The sequence below is a fragment of the Pipistrellus kuhlii genome, unplaced genomic scaffold (assembly GCF_014108245.1).
Source record: "Pipistrellus kuhlii isolate mPipKuh1 unplaced genomic scaffold, mPipKuh1.p scaffold_m20_p_22, whole genome shotgun sequence".
NCBI lineage: Eukaryota > Metazoa > Chordata > Mammalia > Chiroptera > Vespertilionidae > Pipistrellus > Pipistrellus kuhlii.
The window spans coordinates 6,966,730-6,983,433 of NW_023425521.1; the positions used below are offsets into that span (position 1 = coordinate 6,966,730).

At 49.8% G+C, this 16,704-nt stretch overlaps 1 protein-coding gene across 3 annotated transcripts in view; it reads left to right on the forward strand.

Moving 5' to 3' along the window:
* PRKCA (protein kinase C alpha) overlaps positions 1–16,704 on the forward strand; it is a 249,063-nt gene that overhangs the window by 106,147 nt on the left and 126,212 nt on the right. For 2 of the 3 annotated variants that reach the window (XM_036451538.2, XM_036451541.2), the window contains one exon: positions 15,666–15,748. The exons of the other annotated variant lie outside the window; for it this stretch is intronic. In XM_036451538.2, coding sequence (XP_036307431.1) covers positions 15,666–15,748 — 83 coding nt within the window. The remainder of the gene's footprint in view (positions 1–15,665; positions 15,749–16,704) is intronic. 3 annotated transcript variants of the gene reach the window in all.

Sequence of the window (16,704 nt, forward strand, 5' to 3'; positions counted from 1 at the left end):
GTGCTGAATGGGGCGATGTTTACAGTACTCTGGTTTCATGCTCCATCGCCACATTTCTTCCGTCTTACCTGGAGTTTAATATTAAACAGGTTATATTCCCATTATAACCTGGCTGGTTGACTCCCTCACTTTCCTCATCTGTAAATCGGGCCTTGTGACTAAAGGATAGCTTGGATTTCATCGTGAGCAAAATACTGGAAGAATGGTTCACTTTAGCTGGGCAAATGTGTTATTTTGCAGAAAAAAAGAGCCCTGTAAGGAATAGTAGTCTGCGCTGCTGCGTTTTAACGTCAACGTGCAATGCGTTTGTGCTTTTGTGAAACTTCTCTTTGCTCTGTTAAGTGTTGATGTGACTCTCATCTTTCCTTCCAGTTAGGTCTACTTGCTGTTGCTCCGTTGCCCTGAAAGCAGGCATCCCAGAAACGGTTCTCCTTTGGCTAACTCCTCTGAGCCACTTACCAGCTGCTTTCAGGAACAGTGTTCTCGAGGCGACACTTCCTTTTCCTTCTTGTCAGCTAAAACAAGCCTAAGCTGTTTCTCTGGGATAGTAGTTATTCATATAAGTAAATCTTTTCCACTTGATGTGTTTGGGCTTACAGAAATGAACACTGTAGAGTGACTTTTTCCTTGACTAGGTCTATACTATGTAGTTACCTATCAGGAAACAATATGCACCAACCTCCTCTATTTTTTTTAGTGAATTAGGAGGAAACAATCTACTTTTCATAGTCTCTATGTCCTAGCAATTACTCTCCCAGCCACAGCACAGTGAGTGTCTACCATAGAGCTGAGGAGATCCATGACCTGTTGAGGTGGCTGGCTGGGTCTCTGGCTGTAGCTGAGGAGGTGCATGTCCTGTTGATGTGGCTGGTTGGATCTCAGGCTGTAGTTGAGGTCCATGTCCCACGGGGGTGACTGGTTGGATCTCAGGCTGGCAGTAGCTCACATTTGTTATCTCAGTGCAGCAGTTTGCAGACCGCCGGCTGACTGGTTCCTGCGGATGCATATTTTGAGGGCTAATCATAATTCTTGCTTTTCCCAAGGTCCGGCACATTTGCAAGTGACAGAGCGTATCTGGCTGAGAAACAAGCTTCCTGCTGTCCTTGCTGCTTGTTATCTGAGGTGTCGGTGCACTTTCCCGGGGAAGCTGACAGGGAATAAATGCCCAGGGAGTGGAGGATGTGCTCTGAAACCCAAGTACAGAAGACCCCCGAGTAGGCCCCAGAGGGAGGGAGAGAGATGGAGAAAGAGGGAAGGGGGGAGGGAGAAAGAGGGGAGGGAGAAGGACTAGAGACAAAGGGAACTCCCTCTGGGTGTTGTCAGGGGAGGGAAGCAGGCTTGCCACTCACCACTCCTCTGACCTTCCTAAATTACCATTCCTGTCTAGTTTGCGGTTCAGAAAGTTTTGATTTTGTTTCTCTTTCCCTGGCAGGGGGAGTAGCTCAGCTACATTTTCTTTGGGAACTTCACTTTCAAGGTAGACATCCTAATCAGCACCACAGAGGATGTGCGGATGGTATTCTAGAATCTTCTTCGGGCACCACAAGGTCCAGCTTCCCCTGCAGATGCCCTTGTCTCCCCCAAATGCAGGCCAGTCTCTGTGGGCAGTGTCCCTCCCTCCTCATTTGTGGGCCAGGCCCCTAGGAACGCCCCCTGGTGGTAGCTGGCTACAGGAGGCGTGCGAAACTCTTTATGGGCTCCAGGTGCTTAGCTGTGAGCAAATTTGCTGAAGACAAAGATGTCTTTCTCTGCTCTGTCGCCAGCATGAGGAGCTGGTCAAGCTAGGAGGATGACGGGCACTGGACTGTCTATGTCCAACTACCTGCTGAACAAAGGATCTATCATTCTATGTAATCTTTATGGGCTCGTAGGAATGGTATGCTTTTGTATATTGGAGATTCACTGGGTTATTAAACCTTTTCATGCTAGTTTCCAATCTCCCAGCCCCTAAGTACAAGGATTCCTGGGATTTTTTGAAAGAGAAGAGCTCTGGAAGTAGAGCTTAGTGCCAAGACCCAGTGGCCAAAGTCTTAGAGGAAACCAAAGAGTCAGTGGCCACATGAGTGTCCATAAACTTCACGGCCTAGAGAGAAACTGTTGATTTAGCTATTTTAAAAAATATATATATTTTTATTGATTTCAGAGAGGAAGGGATGGAGAGAGACAGAAACATCAATGATGAGAGAGAATCATTAATTGGCTTCTTCCTGCAGGCCCCCTACTGGGGATCAATTCCCCCAACCTGGGCATGTGCCCTTGACCGGAATCAAACCAGGGACCCTTCCGTCCCCAGGCTGATTAATATATTTTCATGGATATTAACATTTTAATGAATATTTTTCATTGACTTTTAGAGAGAGTAGAAGGGAGGGAGCAGATAGAGAGAGAAGCATCTATGTGAGAGAGAGACATCAATTGGTGGCCTCCTGTACACACCCTTCCCAGGGCTGGGGATCGAGCCTGCAACCCAGGTACGTGCCCTTGACCAGAATCAAACCAGGGACCCTTCCGTCCTGAGGCCAACTCTCTAACCACTGAGCCATACTGGCTAGGGCTTGTTGATAATCTGAAAGATGATGTGGAAAAGCAGGCTCTTTTCGTCAGTAATCCTCAGTAAGTGTATCTGTCCATTGATGCGTTATGCTGTATGTGTGTTCTTTTCTTGATTTTTTTTTTTTTTGAATGGGTTCTTTTTTTTTAGGGGGGAAAAAATGACAAGGTTTGGCTGTATGTCCCAGCAAGAGGCCACAAAAATGAAACCTCAGAGTCACATGCCAAGAAAGAAATTCCCCTGACATATTTCGAGCGGATGCTTAACGGGCTGGAACCAGTTTGCATTTTTACAAGTGGAGACAGCCACAGGCGGAGCTCCCGGGCCCCAGCTGGCCCTCTCGGGACCTGTTCTGGGCAGACCTGGTGATTCCCCGCCCGCCACGCTCATGCTGAAAGGGCACCATGAGCTCATCACTTCAGTACCGACAATTGCCCTTTTGAAACGGTCTTGAAGGACTTGATATTTTAGGGTTTAGTTATTAGGGAGCCAGCAGTGCAATGCCGCTTCGAAAGAAATGTCACATACTCGAGTGGAAGAGGAAAGGGAGTGAATTAGAACTTAAGAAGCAATCTCCTGGCCCGCTCTCGCCTCCTGGGCTGATTGGGCACCGAGCAGCTGTGCCTGAGTCTTCGTTTAATTACACAGCGCGAGAGAGAAAGCCCACCCATTTCTAAATCTTGCCTCTGACCTGTACACTGTCCCTCTGTTTTAGTTTAACCTGTGCCTCCTGCACAAGCTGTTGTATGAGTTCTGGAGCCTGAGGAAATACTAAATGGGCGAACGTCAGCCTGATTTTGGACATAATGCTCTCATTTCTGGAACCTCAGACTCATGTTGCATTTGCTGATAAGATTCCATTTCCCTAGTATTTTTGTTCCCATAAAAAGTTAGTATTTGCCGGAACAAAGTCGATTTTACGTGGGTGGTGTCTGTAAGGAATACATCACCAAGAAAGATTGGATGCTCTGTATCAGATACGTTCCCAGCTCTGTTCTCGGGCGGTGTGATTGAGGGTAATTGCAACTTGTCCTGCAGGGGCGTGTTTATCATAGGTGAGCAGGCATTGTGTCTGTTACTAATTAGCTCCCGAGCGCCCACGGGTGATCCATCTCTCCTGCGCGGCCCGTGTCTGGCACATAATAGATACCCGGGGAAGGTATATCGAACGGGATTGAGTGGCGACAATGGGTATAGACCGGACTGTCACAGGAAAACACTGTCATCACAGGCAGCAACGTCCGCCCTCCATGATTATAGGGGAGAGCCAATCTACACCTCGTTTTCAGACCGGCGAGTCTGAACCAGTTTGACAAATTGAATGCATGTTTTTCTGCACGTGGATGAGTGAAAATTACTTTCTAAAGCTGGAACGGAGAGCCAGGATGGAAATCTGATTTCGCAAAACCTCGGAGGGGAACTTGCCTTGCTGTGTGGCGCTCTCTGTCCCTACTTGGTTTCTTCGTGAGAAGGTGTGGCCGAGTTGGACTTGACCCCCGGAGAGAAAGTGGCTCACCTGCAGGGTCCCTGTGAACCACTCAGGGGTGGGGGTGGGGGTGGGGCAAACAGCTATAGAACGACTCACTCTGCAGGACTCAGAGGGGAAAGGTGAAGCAGGAGAATCAGAATTGGATCCATCAGTGTGGTCGATGAAGCTGAAACTGGGTTAACAGCCACCTGGAGCCCCGGGTGGGGCGGTAGCTTCTAGAAGACCCGAGCTTGGCCCTAAGCTGGTTCCCGGGGCTGTGGTCAGCAGGGAAGGCAGGCACACCTGCTCACAGCCCTCCCGGCCCGGTGCAGACGCCCCTGTGAGTGCTCCTGGAGGGCCACAGGGTGGCTCCCGCTGAAGTCATTACTGATAGTCCTGCTCGCATTTCTGCAATTTCCTCTCTTGTCAGGAACAGAACTCTGTTATCAGGCGTCCCCACAAAGTTAACCTGGTATTTCCTCCCTGGGTTTAGTGCTCGGTTGCAGAAAAGAAGTGAAGAGTCAGCAGTTTAGGCCAGTCGCTGGGAATGAATGTCTCCAGTGAGCAGGACTGGATCTAGATGGGTCAGGGCCTCCACCTCAGTGCCCCGCGCGCCGCCCCCTCCCACCCCCCTTTGGAAAGGAGGTTGTTGGAAACGAGGTCCAGCCCTCTTTGGGATGCTGCATGGATCCCTGACGAAAAGTAGGGTGAGGATTGGGTTACGTGGGCAACGGCTATAGCTCATTTTTCAATTTTCAGAGAAACGGGTGCCTCTTTCTAAGAGGCGGTAGCTTTTTCTGCCCCTGTCTGAGGCTTGGACCTGGGCTCGCCCGGTTCGAGTGGTGAACGAGGCAGCCTGTGTTTGCCAGGCTGGAGTCAGGGCCTCAGCACACGGTTCCTCCTCCTGTTTCTTTCTGGAGCGGACATTGGCCAGAGTTGGACCACTGCCTGCCTCTCCTCCCCCATCCTCTGTTCCCTCCTGTTCCAGCAGGGATTCCTCTCGATCGCACTGGTGGTACGGACACACACATACACACGCGCGCGCGCGCACATCTGACCCAGTGCTTAGACCTCAGCCTGGGGCCCCTGCGGTTCTGGTGCCTGTGCCTGCCGTCTGCCCTGGGCCCAGATCCTCTCTGATTGTCCCCTGGCCTCGGGTTTCCCTGTCACCTTGCCTGCTCGCCACACCTTGGGGGATTGCACAGGCTCGTCCCGGGTTGCTACCCATCTGTTCCTCTCAGCCGGCGCTGCTCTGCCCGGCTCAGGATCTGTCTTCCCTCCTGGGCCCTGGCACATTCCCCGGAGCTCCCGCCTTCAGAAAGGGAACCCCTCGCTGGCAGGACCCCCAGTAACCTTGGAGTCCCTCAGTCCGGCCAGTCCTTCACCATCCTGCTGTTGTTCAAACCCAAGTATGATGGGAGGGAAAACCAGAGCCCAATAATCGCCATAGCAACGCCAAAACCAAGGGCCCCAGGAGCTGCTGCTGTGTCCTGGTGGGAACCTGAGCCAGATGGGCAGGTTGGGAAGTGAGCCGCCCGGGTCTGAACTGTGTGACTCCGCAGTTTGCTTCTCTGCCGCACTCTCTCTGCGTCCTTCATAAATGCATTTGGTAAGCATATTATGAGGACTTACTCTTACTATTCCTTATTTTCCCGTGTGGCCAGCTCAGGTCCAGTGGCCCAACATCGTACCATAATAGTTAGAGATCCTCCAGATCGGGACCCAGTGATGCCGTCATCTGACCTCCTGAGACTGACAGGGGTCCCGCGTCTGCAGCCTTGCGCTGTCCAGATGGAGTACGGAGCGGGCCCAGGCTCACTCGCCAGTCCCCTGGGGCCCGTGCCTCTGTGCAGCAGGGTGCCTCCTCCCCTTGCCCTGGCCCGGCTTCCTGAGGCGCCTGGGTGAGGGGAGGCCCCGGGCCCAGAGGGAGGCCGTGAGGGGCTGTGAGACACCAGCCAAGGCACTGGCTGCGCTGAGTCTCTGTCAACAGCTGGCCTTGGCCACCTCCCCGTCTGCGCGGTGGCTGTCCGTGTCCCCCCGGAGTGCTTTCTCTCTGTTTCATAGGAAGGAGGAAGAGCTGCCTTCTCACAGGCCTGAGGCCCAGGCTCCCTCTGTGTCTCTCACTCATTGATTTCCACATCAGCTGGACTCTGTCTTCCCATTTTTCTCTCCCCTTAATCTAGTCACTAGTTTCACATTAATTTGGAACCCTCTGAAAGGACGTGCATTTAAAAAAAAAAAAAAAATGAATTTCCTTTTTCTCCTGGCTGGTGGAAGGGAAAAAGGGTTATTTGTGGAGTGCCTGCCCCCGGTGTCTCGGATCTGGGCTGGAGCTTCATTTATACCAGCCTGTCTGGCCCTTCACAACTGGTGAAGTCGGTGGCGTCCATGCCCCTATAGAGGTGGGGAGAATGGAGGTTCTGAAGTGAAAGTGCCCAAGGTCACATGGCTGATGAGTGGCGGGGGAGGATGGCACGGGACACTGCCCACCCGTCCTGCCAGGCCAAGAGGCTGTGCTGGGTTCACACTGCCCAGGAAACGGCTGCCCTACCCCCCCACTTCTCCCCTCCCCGCCGAGAACGTGCTCCAGGTGTCCAGCACCACGTCAGAGGCCCACACTTCGTCCAGACAACATAGAAAAAGAAATCTCCAAGGGAATAAAAATACATCCTTTCCATGTTGAGGACATGACTTAAAATTCAGAAAGAAAGCAGAAAGGGGAGCGGTATGACCTCTCAGCGTTATTCGGGGACGTGGCTTAGCGAGGCCCATGGACGGGTTATTGAATTATCCCTGGTGTTATACTGTGTCTGTTTATTTTGAGCGTTTTAAAAATAACTCTGATATAATTCCCATAATACACAATGCGCTCATTTAAAGTGTTTTCAAAGCCGGGCACCCATCAACACAATGCGTTTCAGAGCGTTGTCATCGCCCCAGAAAGAACCTGTTAGCGGTCCCTCCCCGCGCTCTGACTCAGCAGGCCTTCCCCACACCGAGTCTTAGACTCTAGTTCTTGTTCAAACCAGCCAGCTCTACCAACGTAGTGGTTGTTAGCCTCACTAACAACCTGAATAGTTTCAACAACTAAGTAGAGTTTTCCTGCAGTTTTCATGGCTTGCATCGTAGTATCTCGGATGGACACCTGGTAACCTGATTCCCATGGTGGGATTCTTAGCTGCCTTCCGACTTCCTGAGATTATGTCTAATGCTGCTTTCAACATCTCCCATGCCACATCTTTATGCACATCTCTGATCATTGTCTCTTAAATTGTTGAGTGCCAAATTGCTAGTGTGCAAAACAAGAAGTTTTTACACAGTCAACAATGAGATAGATGTGACTAGTATTCCCTTTTTTGTGCCTTTCCCCACCTCGTTGGCTAGTCTCAGTCACTGTCCGTAAGCATTTGTTGGTTCTGTTTTCTGTGCTCCCAGCAGCCTGAGTCACGGAACTGTGTGAGATACCTAATGGACGAGTTAACACAACATTTTCAACTCTAAATACGTACACGGTTATTTTTCTTAGAGGGGATGATTTGGAAATCACTTTGGGATCTCGTGGCCTGTTCTTACTATGAATATTATCTTTAAAGTTGTATTTTTAGTTGATACATGAACAATTGCAGACATTAGAAAATAGAGGTGAACAAAAGGAAAGAAAGGTGAAATGAAATCTTCTTGGACACCATCTCAGACACAATCCCTTCGCCGCTTTGGTCTGGACGATGATTGTCAGATGTACGTTTTTAAAACATGTATGTAAGTGTAGGTTAAAAAGCAGCTTGGTCTGAAAATTCTGAGTAACGATTCATTGCCTTACACTCTTCCTTTGCCTGTGGGGCCTGGCAGGCTGTTCGGAAACGCCGTGGCTGTGTTCGTTGCCTCCCCACCGCTCTCCACGCCTGAGTCCTTATTTGTATGAAAACTTCCCTGGCTCCTTTGTGTGAGGGCTCCGCAGTTGTTCCCCTTGTGCCCCAGGTTCCCCGCGGGCACTGGAATCCCTTGGACACCTTCATGTTTCCTTTCTGGAAACTTCTGGCCTCGCTGCTTGGTAATTATGTTGTGTTCCACATCCCTGATGCTTTATTGGTTCCCAGCATATTGGATAAAAGGGAGGTAATTAGTGGATTATGGCTCCTTTTAAGTTGTTCTCCAAGATAAGCAGAGGGAAATGCTACGTGGGTAAAAATTTACATAATAATGTGAACAGATTTTTGTCGCCTAAGCTCTATGTAATCTCAAGAAAATGAAAGCATTTTATTTATGGAAACTTGGTCCAGTGTATTTATCTCTGAGAATTAAAAATTGCCATGGCTTTGTGGCCACCCTATAATTTTAGAAGCAAGGCTGTACCGGTTTTTGTTTTACTTTTTGGTTAATCCTCACCCGAGGATATTTTTCCATTGATTTTTTTTTTTTTTTTTTTTTTTTGATGGCGTGGAAGAGAAGGGAGGGAGGGGGAAGGAGAAAAAGAGAGAGAAAGGAACATTGATGTGAGAGAGACACATTGACTAGTTGTGTCCCGCATGCACTCTGACCTGACCAGGCAGGAAGAACCTACAGCCCAGGTATGTGCCCTTGACCAGGAATTGAACCGTCCACCCTTCAGTGTGAGGGCTGATGTTCTGACCACTGAGCACACCGGCCAGGGCCCATGTTAACTTGGATGATGCCCTGTGTTTGTAACTAAAGGTTAACATCCTTCTTTCAGTTCTGAGACAGCCCCACTCCCCCGTTCCACCGTCAACAAAACCAAACCAGGACATTACGGATGGAGCACACTTCCCCTCACGCACCACAGGAGCTTTGCAATTATACGACTCAAACAAATAAAACAGACATTACATTGGATTCTGAAATGAGAGCGTTCACTGCAGTATTTGGAACAACTTCATAATTTCCTCCGGTGAAGCTTGACCCAAGAAAATTTTCTTGGTAGATACGAATCACATTTCTTTCTATCAGAGCTTGATTTTCCTCTGACCTCTGGGCTCTTGGTCTCCCGGGGGTTCCAGGTGTTGGTTTTCGGGGTGGGTTTACGCTTGTGTGGGAGCCTCCGTTGCCTCCCCACTGACGACTGAGAAGGATCGGTCATTGTTATGAATGTGATTGCAAATACCAGCTAGGATATTGAACATGACGTGTTTAAAAAAAAAAAAAAGCGCCAATGGTTTTAATTTGGGGCTTCTGATTACACTTCTGTATGGAACACTTTAAGCGTTTGGACTTTATTAAACTCATTTATTAAACAAATGCCCCAGCTGCATTTGAAATTTCACAATTTCCATTTCATACCCTCAGTTCAGGCTCACATCACTTGTTTCCTTCTTCAGCCATCATCTTTGTAGGCACCTATTTTTCCCTTTGGGGGTGTGAACAGAACCTGAGTTTATGAGTTTGCTATTGTTGGTTGCTGCTTCGTACTGAAAGACCCTCCCCGTCTGCACTGGGGCTGCGGGTCAGTACTAGAGACCCAGAGCGCTCTTAAACAAGGGGCACGCAGTTCACGGGGAGAGGAGAGAACTGTCTGGGGCGTTCATGCTGTAGGCAGGCCTGTGTTCTGAGACGTGAGCCACCTGGGAGCTCAAGAAGCAGGTCCTGTTCCCCTAGACCTGTGGTCGGCAAACCGTGGTTCGTGAGCCACATGCGGCTCTTTGGCCCCTTGAGTGTGGCTCTTCCACAAAATACCACATGTGGGCATGCACGTACAGTGCGATGGAAACCACATGTGCAGACGTCGGTTTTCGGCCTGGGTGAGTCTATTTTGAAGAGGTGGTGTTGAAACACTCAAGGGGCCAAAGAGCCGTGTGTGGCTAGTGAGCCGCAGTTTGCTGACCACAGCCCTAGAGTAAGGAGGTTTAGACTGGAGGGGGAGGAGGAGAAGGATGGGAAAGAAAGCAAAGTGTACCGTTCCAGAGCCCAGTTCAGCCCCCTAGTGCCTTGTAGGTCTCTCACAAACCCCATGAAGCCATCCTAGGCAGAAAGAAAAGACTTAACAGTAATGCAGTAAGAGTGATGCAAACTGTGGACTTGGGTGATTACAATGTATCATGGTAGGTTCATCCGCTGCAACAAATGTACCCTCTGGACATGGTGTTGACCCGGTTGCGGGGGGGAGGGAGGTGTGTTAGGCGCAGGGCTGTGCATGTGTGGGGATGGGAAATCTCTGTACCTTCCACGCAGTTTTCCTGTGAACCTGAAACTGCTCTTAAAAAAAATAAAGTCTTTTAAAAAAATATTGCAGTCTCCTATGAGGGGCTTGATGAACCCTTGTGTTGAAGGCATGTGATGTATTTTTTTAGGGTCAGAATGCACATGGGGTTTTGATGTTCATACATGGAGCGTGTATTGCCAAGTCATGTGACTCTGTGCCCTGAGAGACAGATGGAAAAGGAAAGCTGGATTCTTCAGGTGATTTTGAAGTCGGCGCAAAAGCGCTGCAGGATTGGAGCTTAAAAATCAAACCTTACACCGAAACCAGTTTGACTCAGTGGATAGAGCGTCAGCCTGCGGACTGAAGGGTCCTAGGTTCGATTCTGGTCAAGGGCATGTACCTTGGTTGTGGTCACATCCCCAGTGAGGGATGTGCAGGAGGCAGCTGATCAATGATTCTCTTTCATTGATGTTTCTGACTCTCTGTCACTCTCTCTTCCTCTCTGTGAAAAATCAATTATATATAAATCAAACCTTAGAATGTTTCATCACACACGTTGTTGGCCTGGCTTGTCATCAGCTTACCTAGAAGGGATTTTTTGTTTGTTTCCATACAGCATATGAGCCTGTATAATGCAGTTACTGGGGCATTACGATGTTATTACTGTGTATCGGTAGTTGGTATCTGAAAAGTCTATTCCATTTCAGTCTGAGTTGAAGAATCATGGATACTGGAACTAAGTAAAAGGAAGGAGACTGGTTAGCAACCACCTGTTAGCATATGGGTTGCCACCGTGATCTGCATTTTCCCAGGCGTGTGGCTCCGGGGCCATCATGGGCCAGTGATCATCAGAGCTTCCCTGAAAATCCTTTCTGCCCTCAGCCCCAGGCCCTGCTTGCTGCTCACTGCTTCCCCCTCTTCCCCTCCCCGCCCACCTCCTCCTCTCCACCATCAGCCACACACGGGGGCTTCCCCACCACTCGGCGTCTTGGCGTCCTCACCACGATGCTGCCTTCCGCTGTCAGCCACGTGGATGCCTCCCAAACCCCGTCCCCCGGCCCAGGCTGTCTTTGCACCTTTGCCTTGACCTTCCACTTGCTTGCCTGACACATCCACCCGGGAGGCCCACCAGCACATCCTCCTCTTGTCCACACGGAGCCCCCTGTGTAAACCACGCAGAGAAGCGTGTCTCCTGCAACCCGTGTTCTTCCTGGGGACCGTGCTCCCGGGCTGCCAGGCCCCAGCTCCAGGTAAATTCCTTCTCACCTCCTGGCGTCTTCCCTTCATTTCCCACCGCCCAGGCCTCCCTTTACGTTTAGGGTTCTTTCTCTTGCAAGTACAGGAGAGTCAGGTCAAACGTGTAAAACAATACAACGCATGTATGATATGACCTTATGAGTTCAGAACTATTGACCTCTGCCATGTGTATGATAGATGTGAAGAAAATGACGCTTTAAAGAGTGTCTGGAGGTTCCCATGCCGGAAAAGTCCGGAGGTGAGCGATGTGCCAGCGCGGAGATCTGACTTCTCTCTGCTTACTCTCTTGCTCTCTCCGTCTCACCCGAAGACTCCCTCTTATGGTGACAGCGTCGCCCAGGTGCCCTGGCTAATCACCTAGGGCCCACCCTTGTCTCCCCTTCCTTCACCCCTCATATGCATAAAGGTTCCCTGTGGACCCAGATTAATGGGGTTCAAGCCGTCATGTGGCAAATCCTGACTCCAACAGAGAGCCTACTACATTTAATAGTTCAGCTTTGCTTAGAACAGAAGACTGGCAGCTGAGCGTCCGAGAGCTCCTTTTTTAGATGCCTACATGGCTGCCTCCGTGCGAGATGGTTTTAATTAAATCTTGCTTAGCTGGAGGGGACTGTGAACGGTAGCGGCACATCAGAACACAATGAAAATGAAAATCTAAGACGGGTGAACTGCACCTTGGCTTTGCAGGGCAAGTAAGGAAAAGCGGAGCTTATATGATATTTGCATGTGTAAAGAAAATTATTGGTTTCACATTTGTAACCGTGAAAACAGTCTTCTCGGGGGATACACGTTCAAGTGGTCTGAAAACAAATCAAATCCACGTGTTTTGTCACAGTCTGACGAGGGCTATTCTTCAGGCAGCACGCAGATTCGGGCTCTAGGCATTGGGTACACACGCCCATCAAACTCCACGGAATCCCCAGTCTCTCCACTTCTCCTCCTCGGGCGGGGGGGGGGGGGGGGGATCATTGTTAACCTTTTTCTCAGCTCTCTTTCTCCGAGGTCACCAAGTCTGAGGGATGCTCCCTGTTCTGCGTTTCTCCCTGGTTGGGTTTGCAATGCACTTTGGAGAAAAGGGCTAAGAGGTTAAACATGAGGCGTGCAGGAGGCAGTAGATCAATGTTTCTATCCCTCTCCCTTCCTCTCTCTCTCAAGTCAATAAAAACATATGAATAAAAATAAACTAACAAGCACAGATGAGAAGCGCCATAAACACCAACACGGCAGCGTCACCACACGAGGTTTGCTTTTTCTTTTGAAATTTTTATGAGTTCTTGAGTCAAATGTAGGTGACTATTATTTGTTGTCTCTGAAACATATAATACTTCTGACAGATGGCCAAAACGCTCCTTCATTTCCATTTCGTCTGCTTCCATAAGTAAGCTTAGTGTGCGCCATGGACCAGCAGACCGAGCATGACTAGGCCAAGCCCGTGGTCTTTATTATTCGTGTCCTCCCGCGTCCTTTGCTTGGTGTGATTGGTGCATTTCCTGTGGCATCCCTCATGGTTGGGCGGCATAAGCACATCACAGAGAGGATTGGGGGGAAGCAATTTTGTGCTTTGAGAATAATTTACCTTGTGATTTTAGCTGCAGGACAGCTTCCTATTTTAACACCTTCCATTTCATTATACAAACAGAGGGGCCCCCAAGCCTTTGAGCACAAGGCTGAATCTCAGAGTCTTATTGGCCCTCCTGTGCTTGCTTAAGCAAAGGTGTCTTAAAGGGCTAGGGGCCAGCCAAGGACCCAGCAGGAATTGCCATGATACATATCTACTTCTTCTATTGGAGTGGTTGCTGTCTATATATATTGATTTCAGAGAGGATGGGGAAGAGAGGGGGAGAGAGAAACAACGATGAGAGAATCATCGATCGGCTGCCTCCTGTACACCCACAATGGGGATTGAGCCTGCAACCCAGGCATGTGCCCTGACCAAGAATCGAACCATGACCTCCTGGTTCATAGGTCAACGCTCAACCACTCAGCCATGCTGGCCAAGAGGTTACTATGTTAATGCTGATGTTGCCCCACTCCTCACCAAGGTCAGGCAACTATTTATCAAAAGCAAACTCTATAACAGGTACCACCTTATTCCCTCGCCCTCTCCCCATTTCCCCTTGCTCCCCATAACATGGTTTGATGAACCTTGAGAATCCCAGATTTAAAGGACACAAACCATAGCTCCTCATGTTCAGCCCGAGGACACTCCCTGCTGTCCAGCCTCCAGGTCGACCCTGCATATCTCTTGTTTTATTGGGTCTTTTTCTCATTTTTCGATGACACTAGCAGGACCTCTCAAATGTGTGCATCATATGGTCTTACACGATACGCATTACCCAACGGAGTCGGGAACTTGAAACCAAAGGTCAGGGCCAGCCGTCAGTGATTTGGGAGTCTCTGGCCCTTGCTCAGGTTTCTGGGACAGCCTTTCCCTGGCAAATGCCAGAGTCCCCAATATTGAGGTGCTCCCCTCACTGGAGGTTGGGATGAGGGAGGGCTGATCCAGATCTCTCCTCAGTCACCCAGGCCTGGGCGGGGTCTGTCTTCCTTCAGATCATCCGTTCTGAACCTGTGGTCTTTGGACAGGCCTGCCTTCAGAGTCTTCCTCCCTCCAGTGACCTGCGTGTAAATGTGTCTCTGGAAACACACGAGCCTTTTCTCCATGTTCCAATGGGCCTCCCAGGCAGGTCTGGGTCCGAGACTTCTGTGGAAGGCAGAGGGCTCCTAGGCCGGTGGGAAGGAGTATTCTGGGGCAGATGGTGGGGCTGTGTGCTGCTGTAAATTATACTGTGCAGGGAGGGCCTGGTTCTTCTCAGGAAAACACAAGGTGTGAGATTTGGGGGGCATAGTGTAGAAATAGTGTTAGCTGGAGACGTACAGTCACGTGGATGGGTTAGTGGGGATAGAAAGGACAAATACAGAGGACAAACTGTCCCTCCAAAGGGATTTGATGAATCTGGGTTTTCTTAAGAGTGCTGAGATGGATTAAGAAAGGGGGGAAAGAGAGATGGAAGACCGGGAATTTTGAATGATTAAGTAGGAAATGAGAATGTTTCTTTTCCCTTCGAAACACTGTGTCCATAAAACACCATGAAAAAACACAGTAAAGCTCCCGCCAGCCTCTTCCGTTAGTGACTTCCCTGGCTCCGGTGAGTGAAGGGTGGCTCTGTGCCTGGGGAGAGGCAGCAGGGGAGGCTGATGTGTGCATCACGGCTCTGCCTTCCTCCTCATCCTTACAGTGTGGCCATGGACATGCTTTCCGCAGGAACACGGTGGAACGGCCCTGACCGAGGGCAGTGAACAAGAACCCTCATCCAGGGCATCCCTGCTCCAAAGCGATGCCCTTTGAAGAGCTCTGCAATCGTCATGTTCCTATAGGTGGCTCTCTCATAGGCCCAGCTCTGCCTGCTCAATGCCAAGCCTGCATTTTCCTTTTGTTAAATGTACCGTTACAATGCATTGTATTATGGCAACCCTAAATGACAACTTTTTAAAGAGAAAGCAGTCTAACCTATCCTACTTCCCAGCCTCTGCATACCCATAACTTCATCCGCTGGGCTTATCCATCTCTCTCTCTCTCTCTCTCTCTCTCTCTCTCTCTCTCTCTCTCTCTCTCTCTGTCTCTCTGTCTCTCTGTCTCTCTCTCTGTGTGTGGCAAGCAGGCAGAAACAAGAAGGCATGAGGGTGTTCCCCGGCCTTTCTTCATTTCAAAGGGCTATCATTCCCTATAAACTGGGTTTATGTCTTCATGAGTGTCTCCAGTTCAGAATTTTGCTCAGGAAGTTCTGTAGCCCACATTTGGGGGTATCCATGTATTATTTATAGTTATAGACGCTCTATAGTTTATGTCGCCTGCAGGTTGTGACGTTTATAAGCCTGCACATGAGTGGGAGTGTGTTGGTATATATAGGACAGTGCAGAGTAATTTACATTGCCACCCTTGGTTTATACCTTGAGACACTGTCTGACAGCCTCTGGCTCTCGCATTCAACTGCGAACAGCGGGAACCATGGTGTGGCATCCTCAGCAGGGTCAGTGCTGGCGTCCTGTGGTGCTGTTATCTGTAAGTCTCACCGATACTGCTGAGACTTGACTGAAATGCCTTCTGGTTGATGCCTGAGGTTCTGGCTGTCCTGAAATTAAATGGGCTCCTAGCAGTGCAGAGCCCATGTGGGAAGCTTGTAAATGCTAAATGCAGTCTGTTCTAACGCTCCTTTTCTCTTTCTCTCCTCCAGTTTGCTGTTTTGTGGTTCACAAGAGGTGCCATGAATTTGTTACTTTTTCTTGTCCGGGTGCGGATAAAGGACCCGACACGGATGTAAGTAACCTGGGGAACTATTGCTCGATGCCCACGCGGGTTCCACATTCAATGTGTTTAATGCCTGGACCGCTGTTGTTGGGGCCCACACTGTGGATGGGAAGACTTGCCAGTTCGTCGCATGCTGTCTGCCTTGTGCTAATGAATGGCCGCACGGTCTTTCTAAGCCCCGTTTGGACCACGTGGGGACCGGGGAATTTCCTGTTGGCGGGTCCTCTTCCGTCCTCCCCTCTAGGCAGCCACGTGGACCAACTCCACCAAATGTGTAGCAGTAGCTTCCCTGAACACAATGTGGGTCTTTCCCGAAGATGCATATACATATTATATAGCGAATCACCCCTCAGTTGACCAAACACCAGGCCTGCCATTGCGTTTGGCCCGCATGACACACTATTCCTGGTTCGTATAGCGAGAGCCCTGCTGCCTCTCATGGCGGGTTACAAGTCCTCCTGTTGAATTAAAGAAGTTCATAACTGCAATGGCTGACGCCGTGGTGGTGTTCCCCTGCCTTGTGAGTCTGCCTGTCTCTAGGAGCATCTCTGTGGCAGCGTCTGCGTGCCCAAGACAGGGTCAGCCGAGGGGGTGGGACGTCAGAGACAGGGTGGGGCAGCGCAGGGTTGCAGTTGTCCATGTGGACCATGATGCAGTAGTGAATAAATAATACAACAAGAATAAACTCTGTTTCGCATACAACTATAGGCCTCCTGTGTCCCCCCTCCTCCCATATGGAGCGGAAGGAGCCTTGGGCTGTTGCACGGAAGGTAATATTGTAACTGAAGAAAACAATGTTGTTCTAGCAGTGTTTCCTAAACTTTTGACAGATGTGTACCCCTTCTATAATTTTCGTAACGCTGAGTACCCCTCGTACTCATGAGAACGTAGAATTAGGCGCAGCTAAGCACAGTGCAGTGCATATCCCCACCAAACTCCGGTGCAACGCGTACCCCCACCAAACT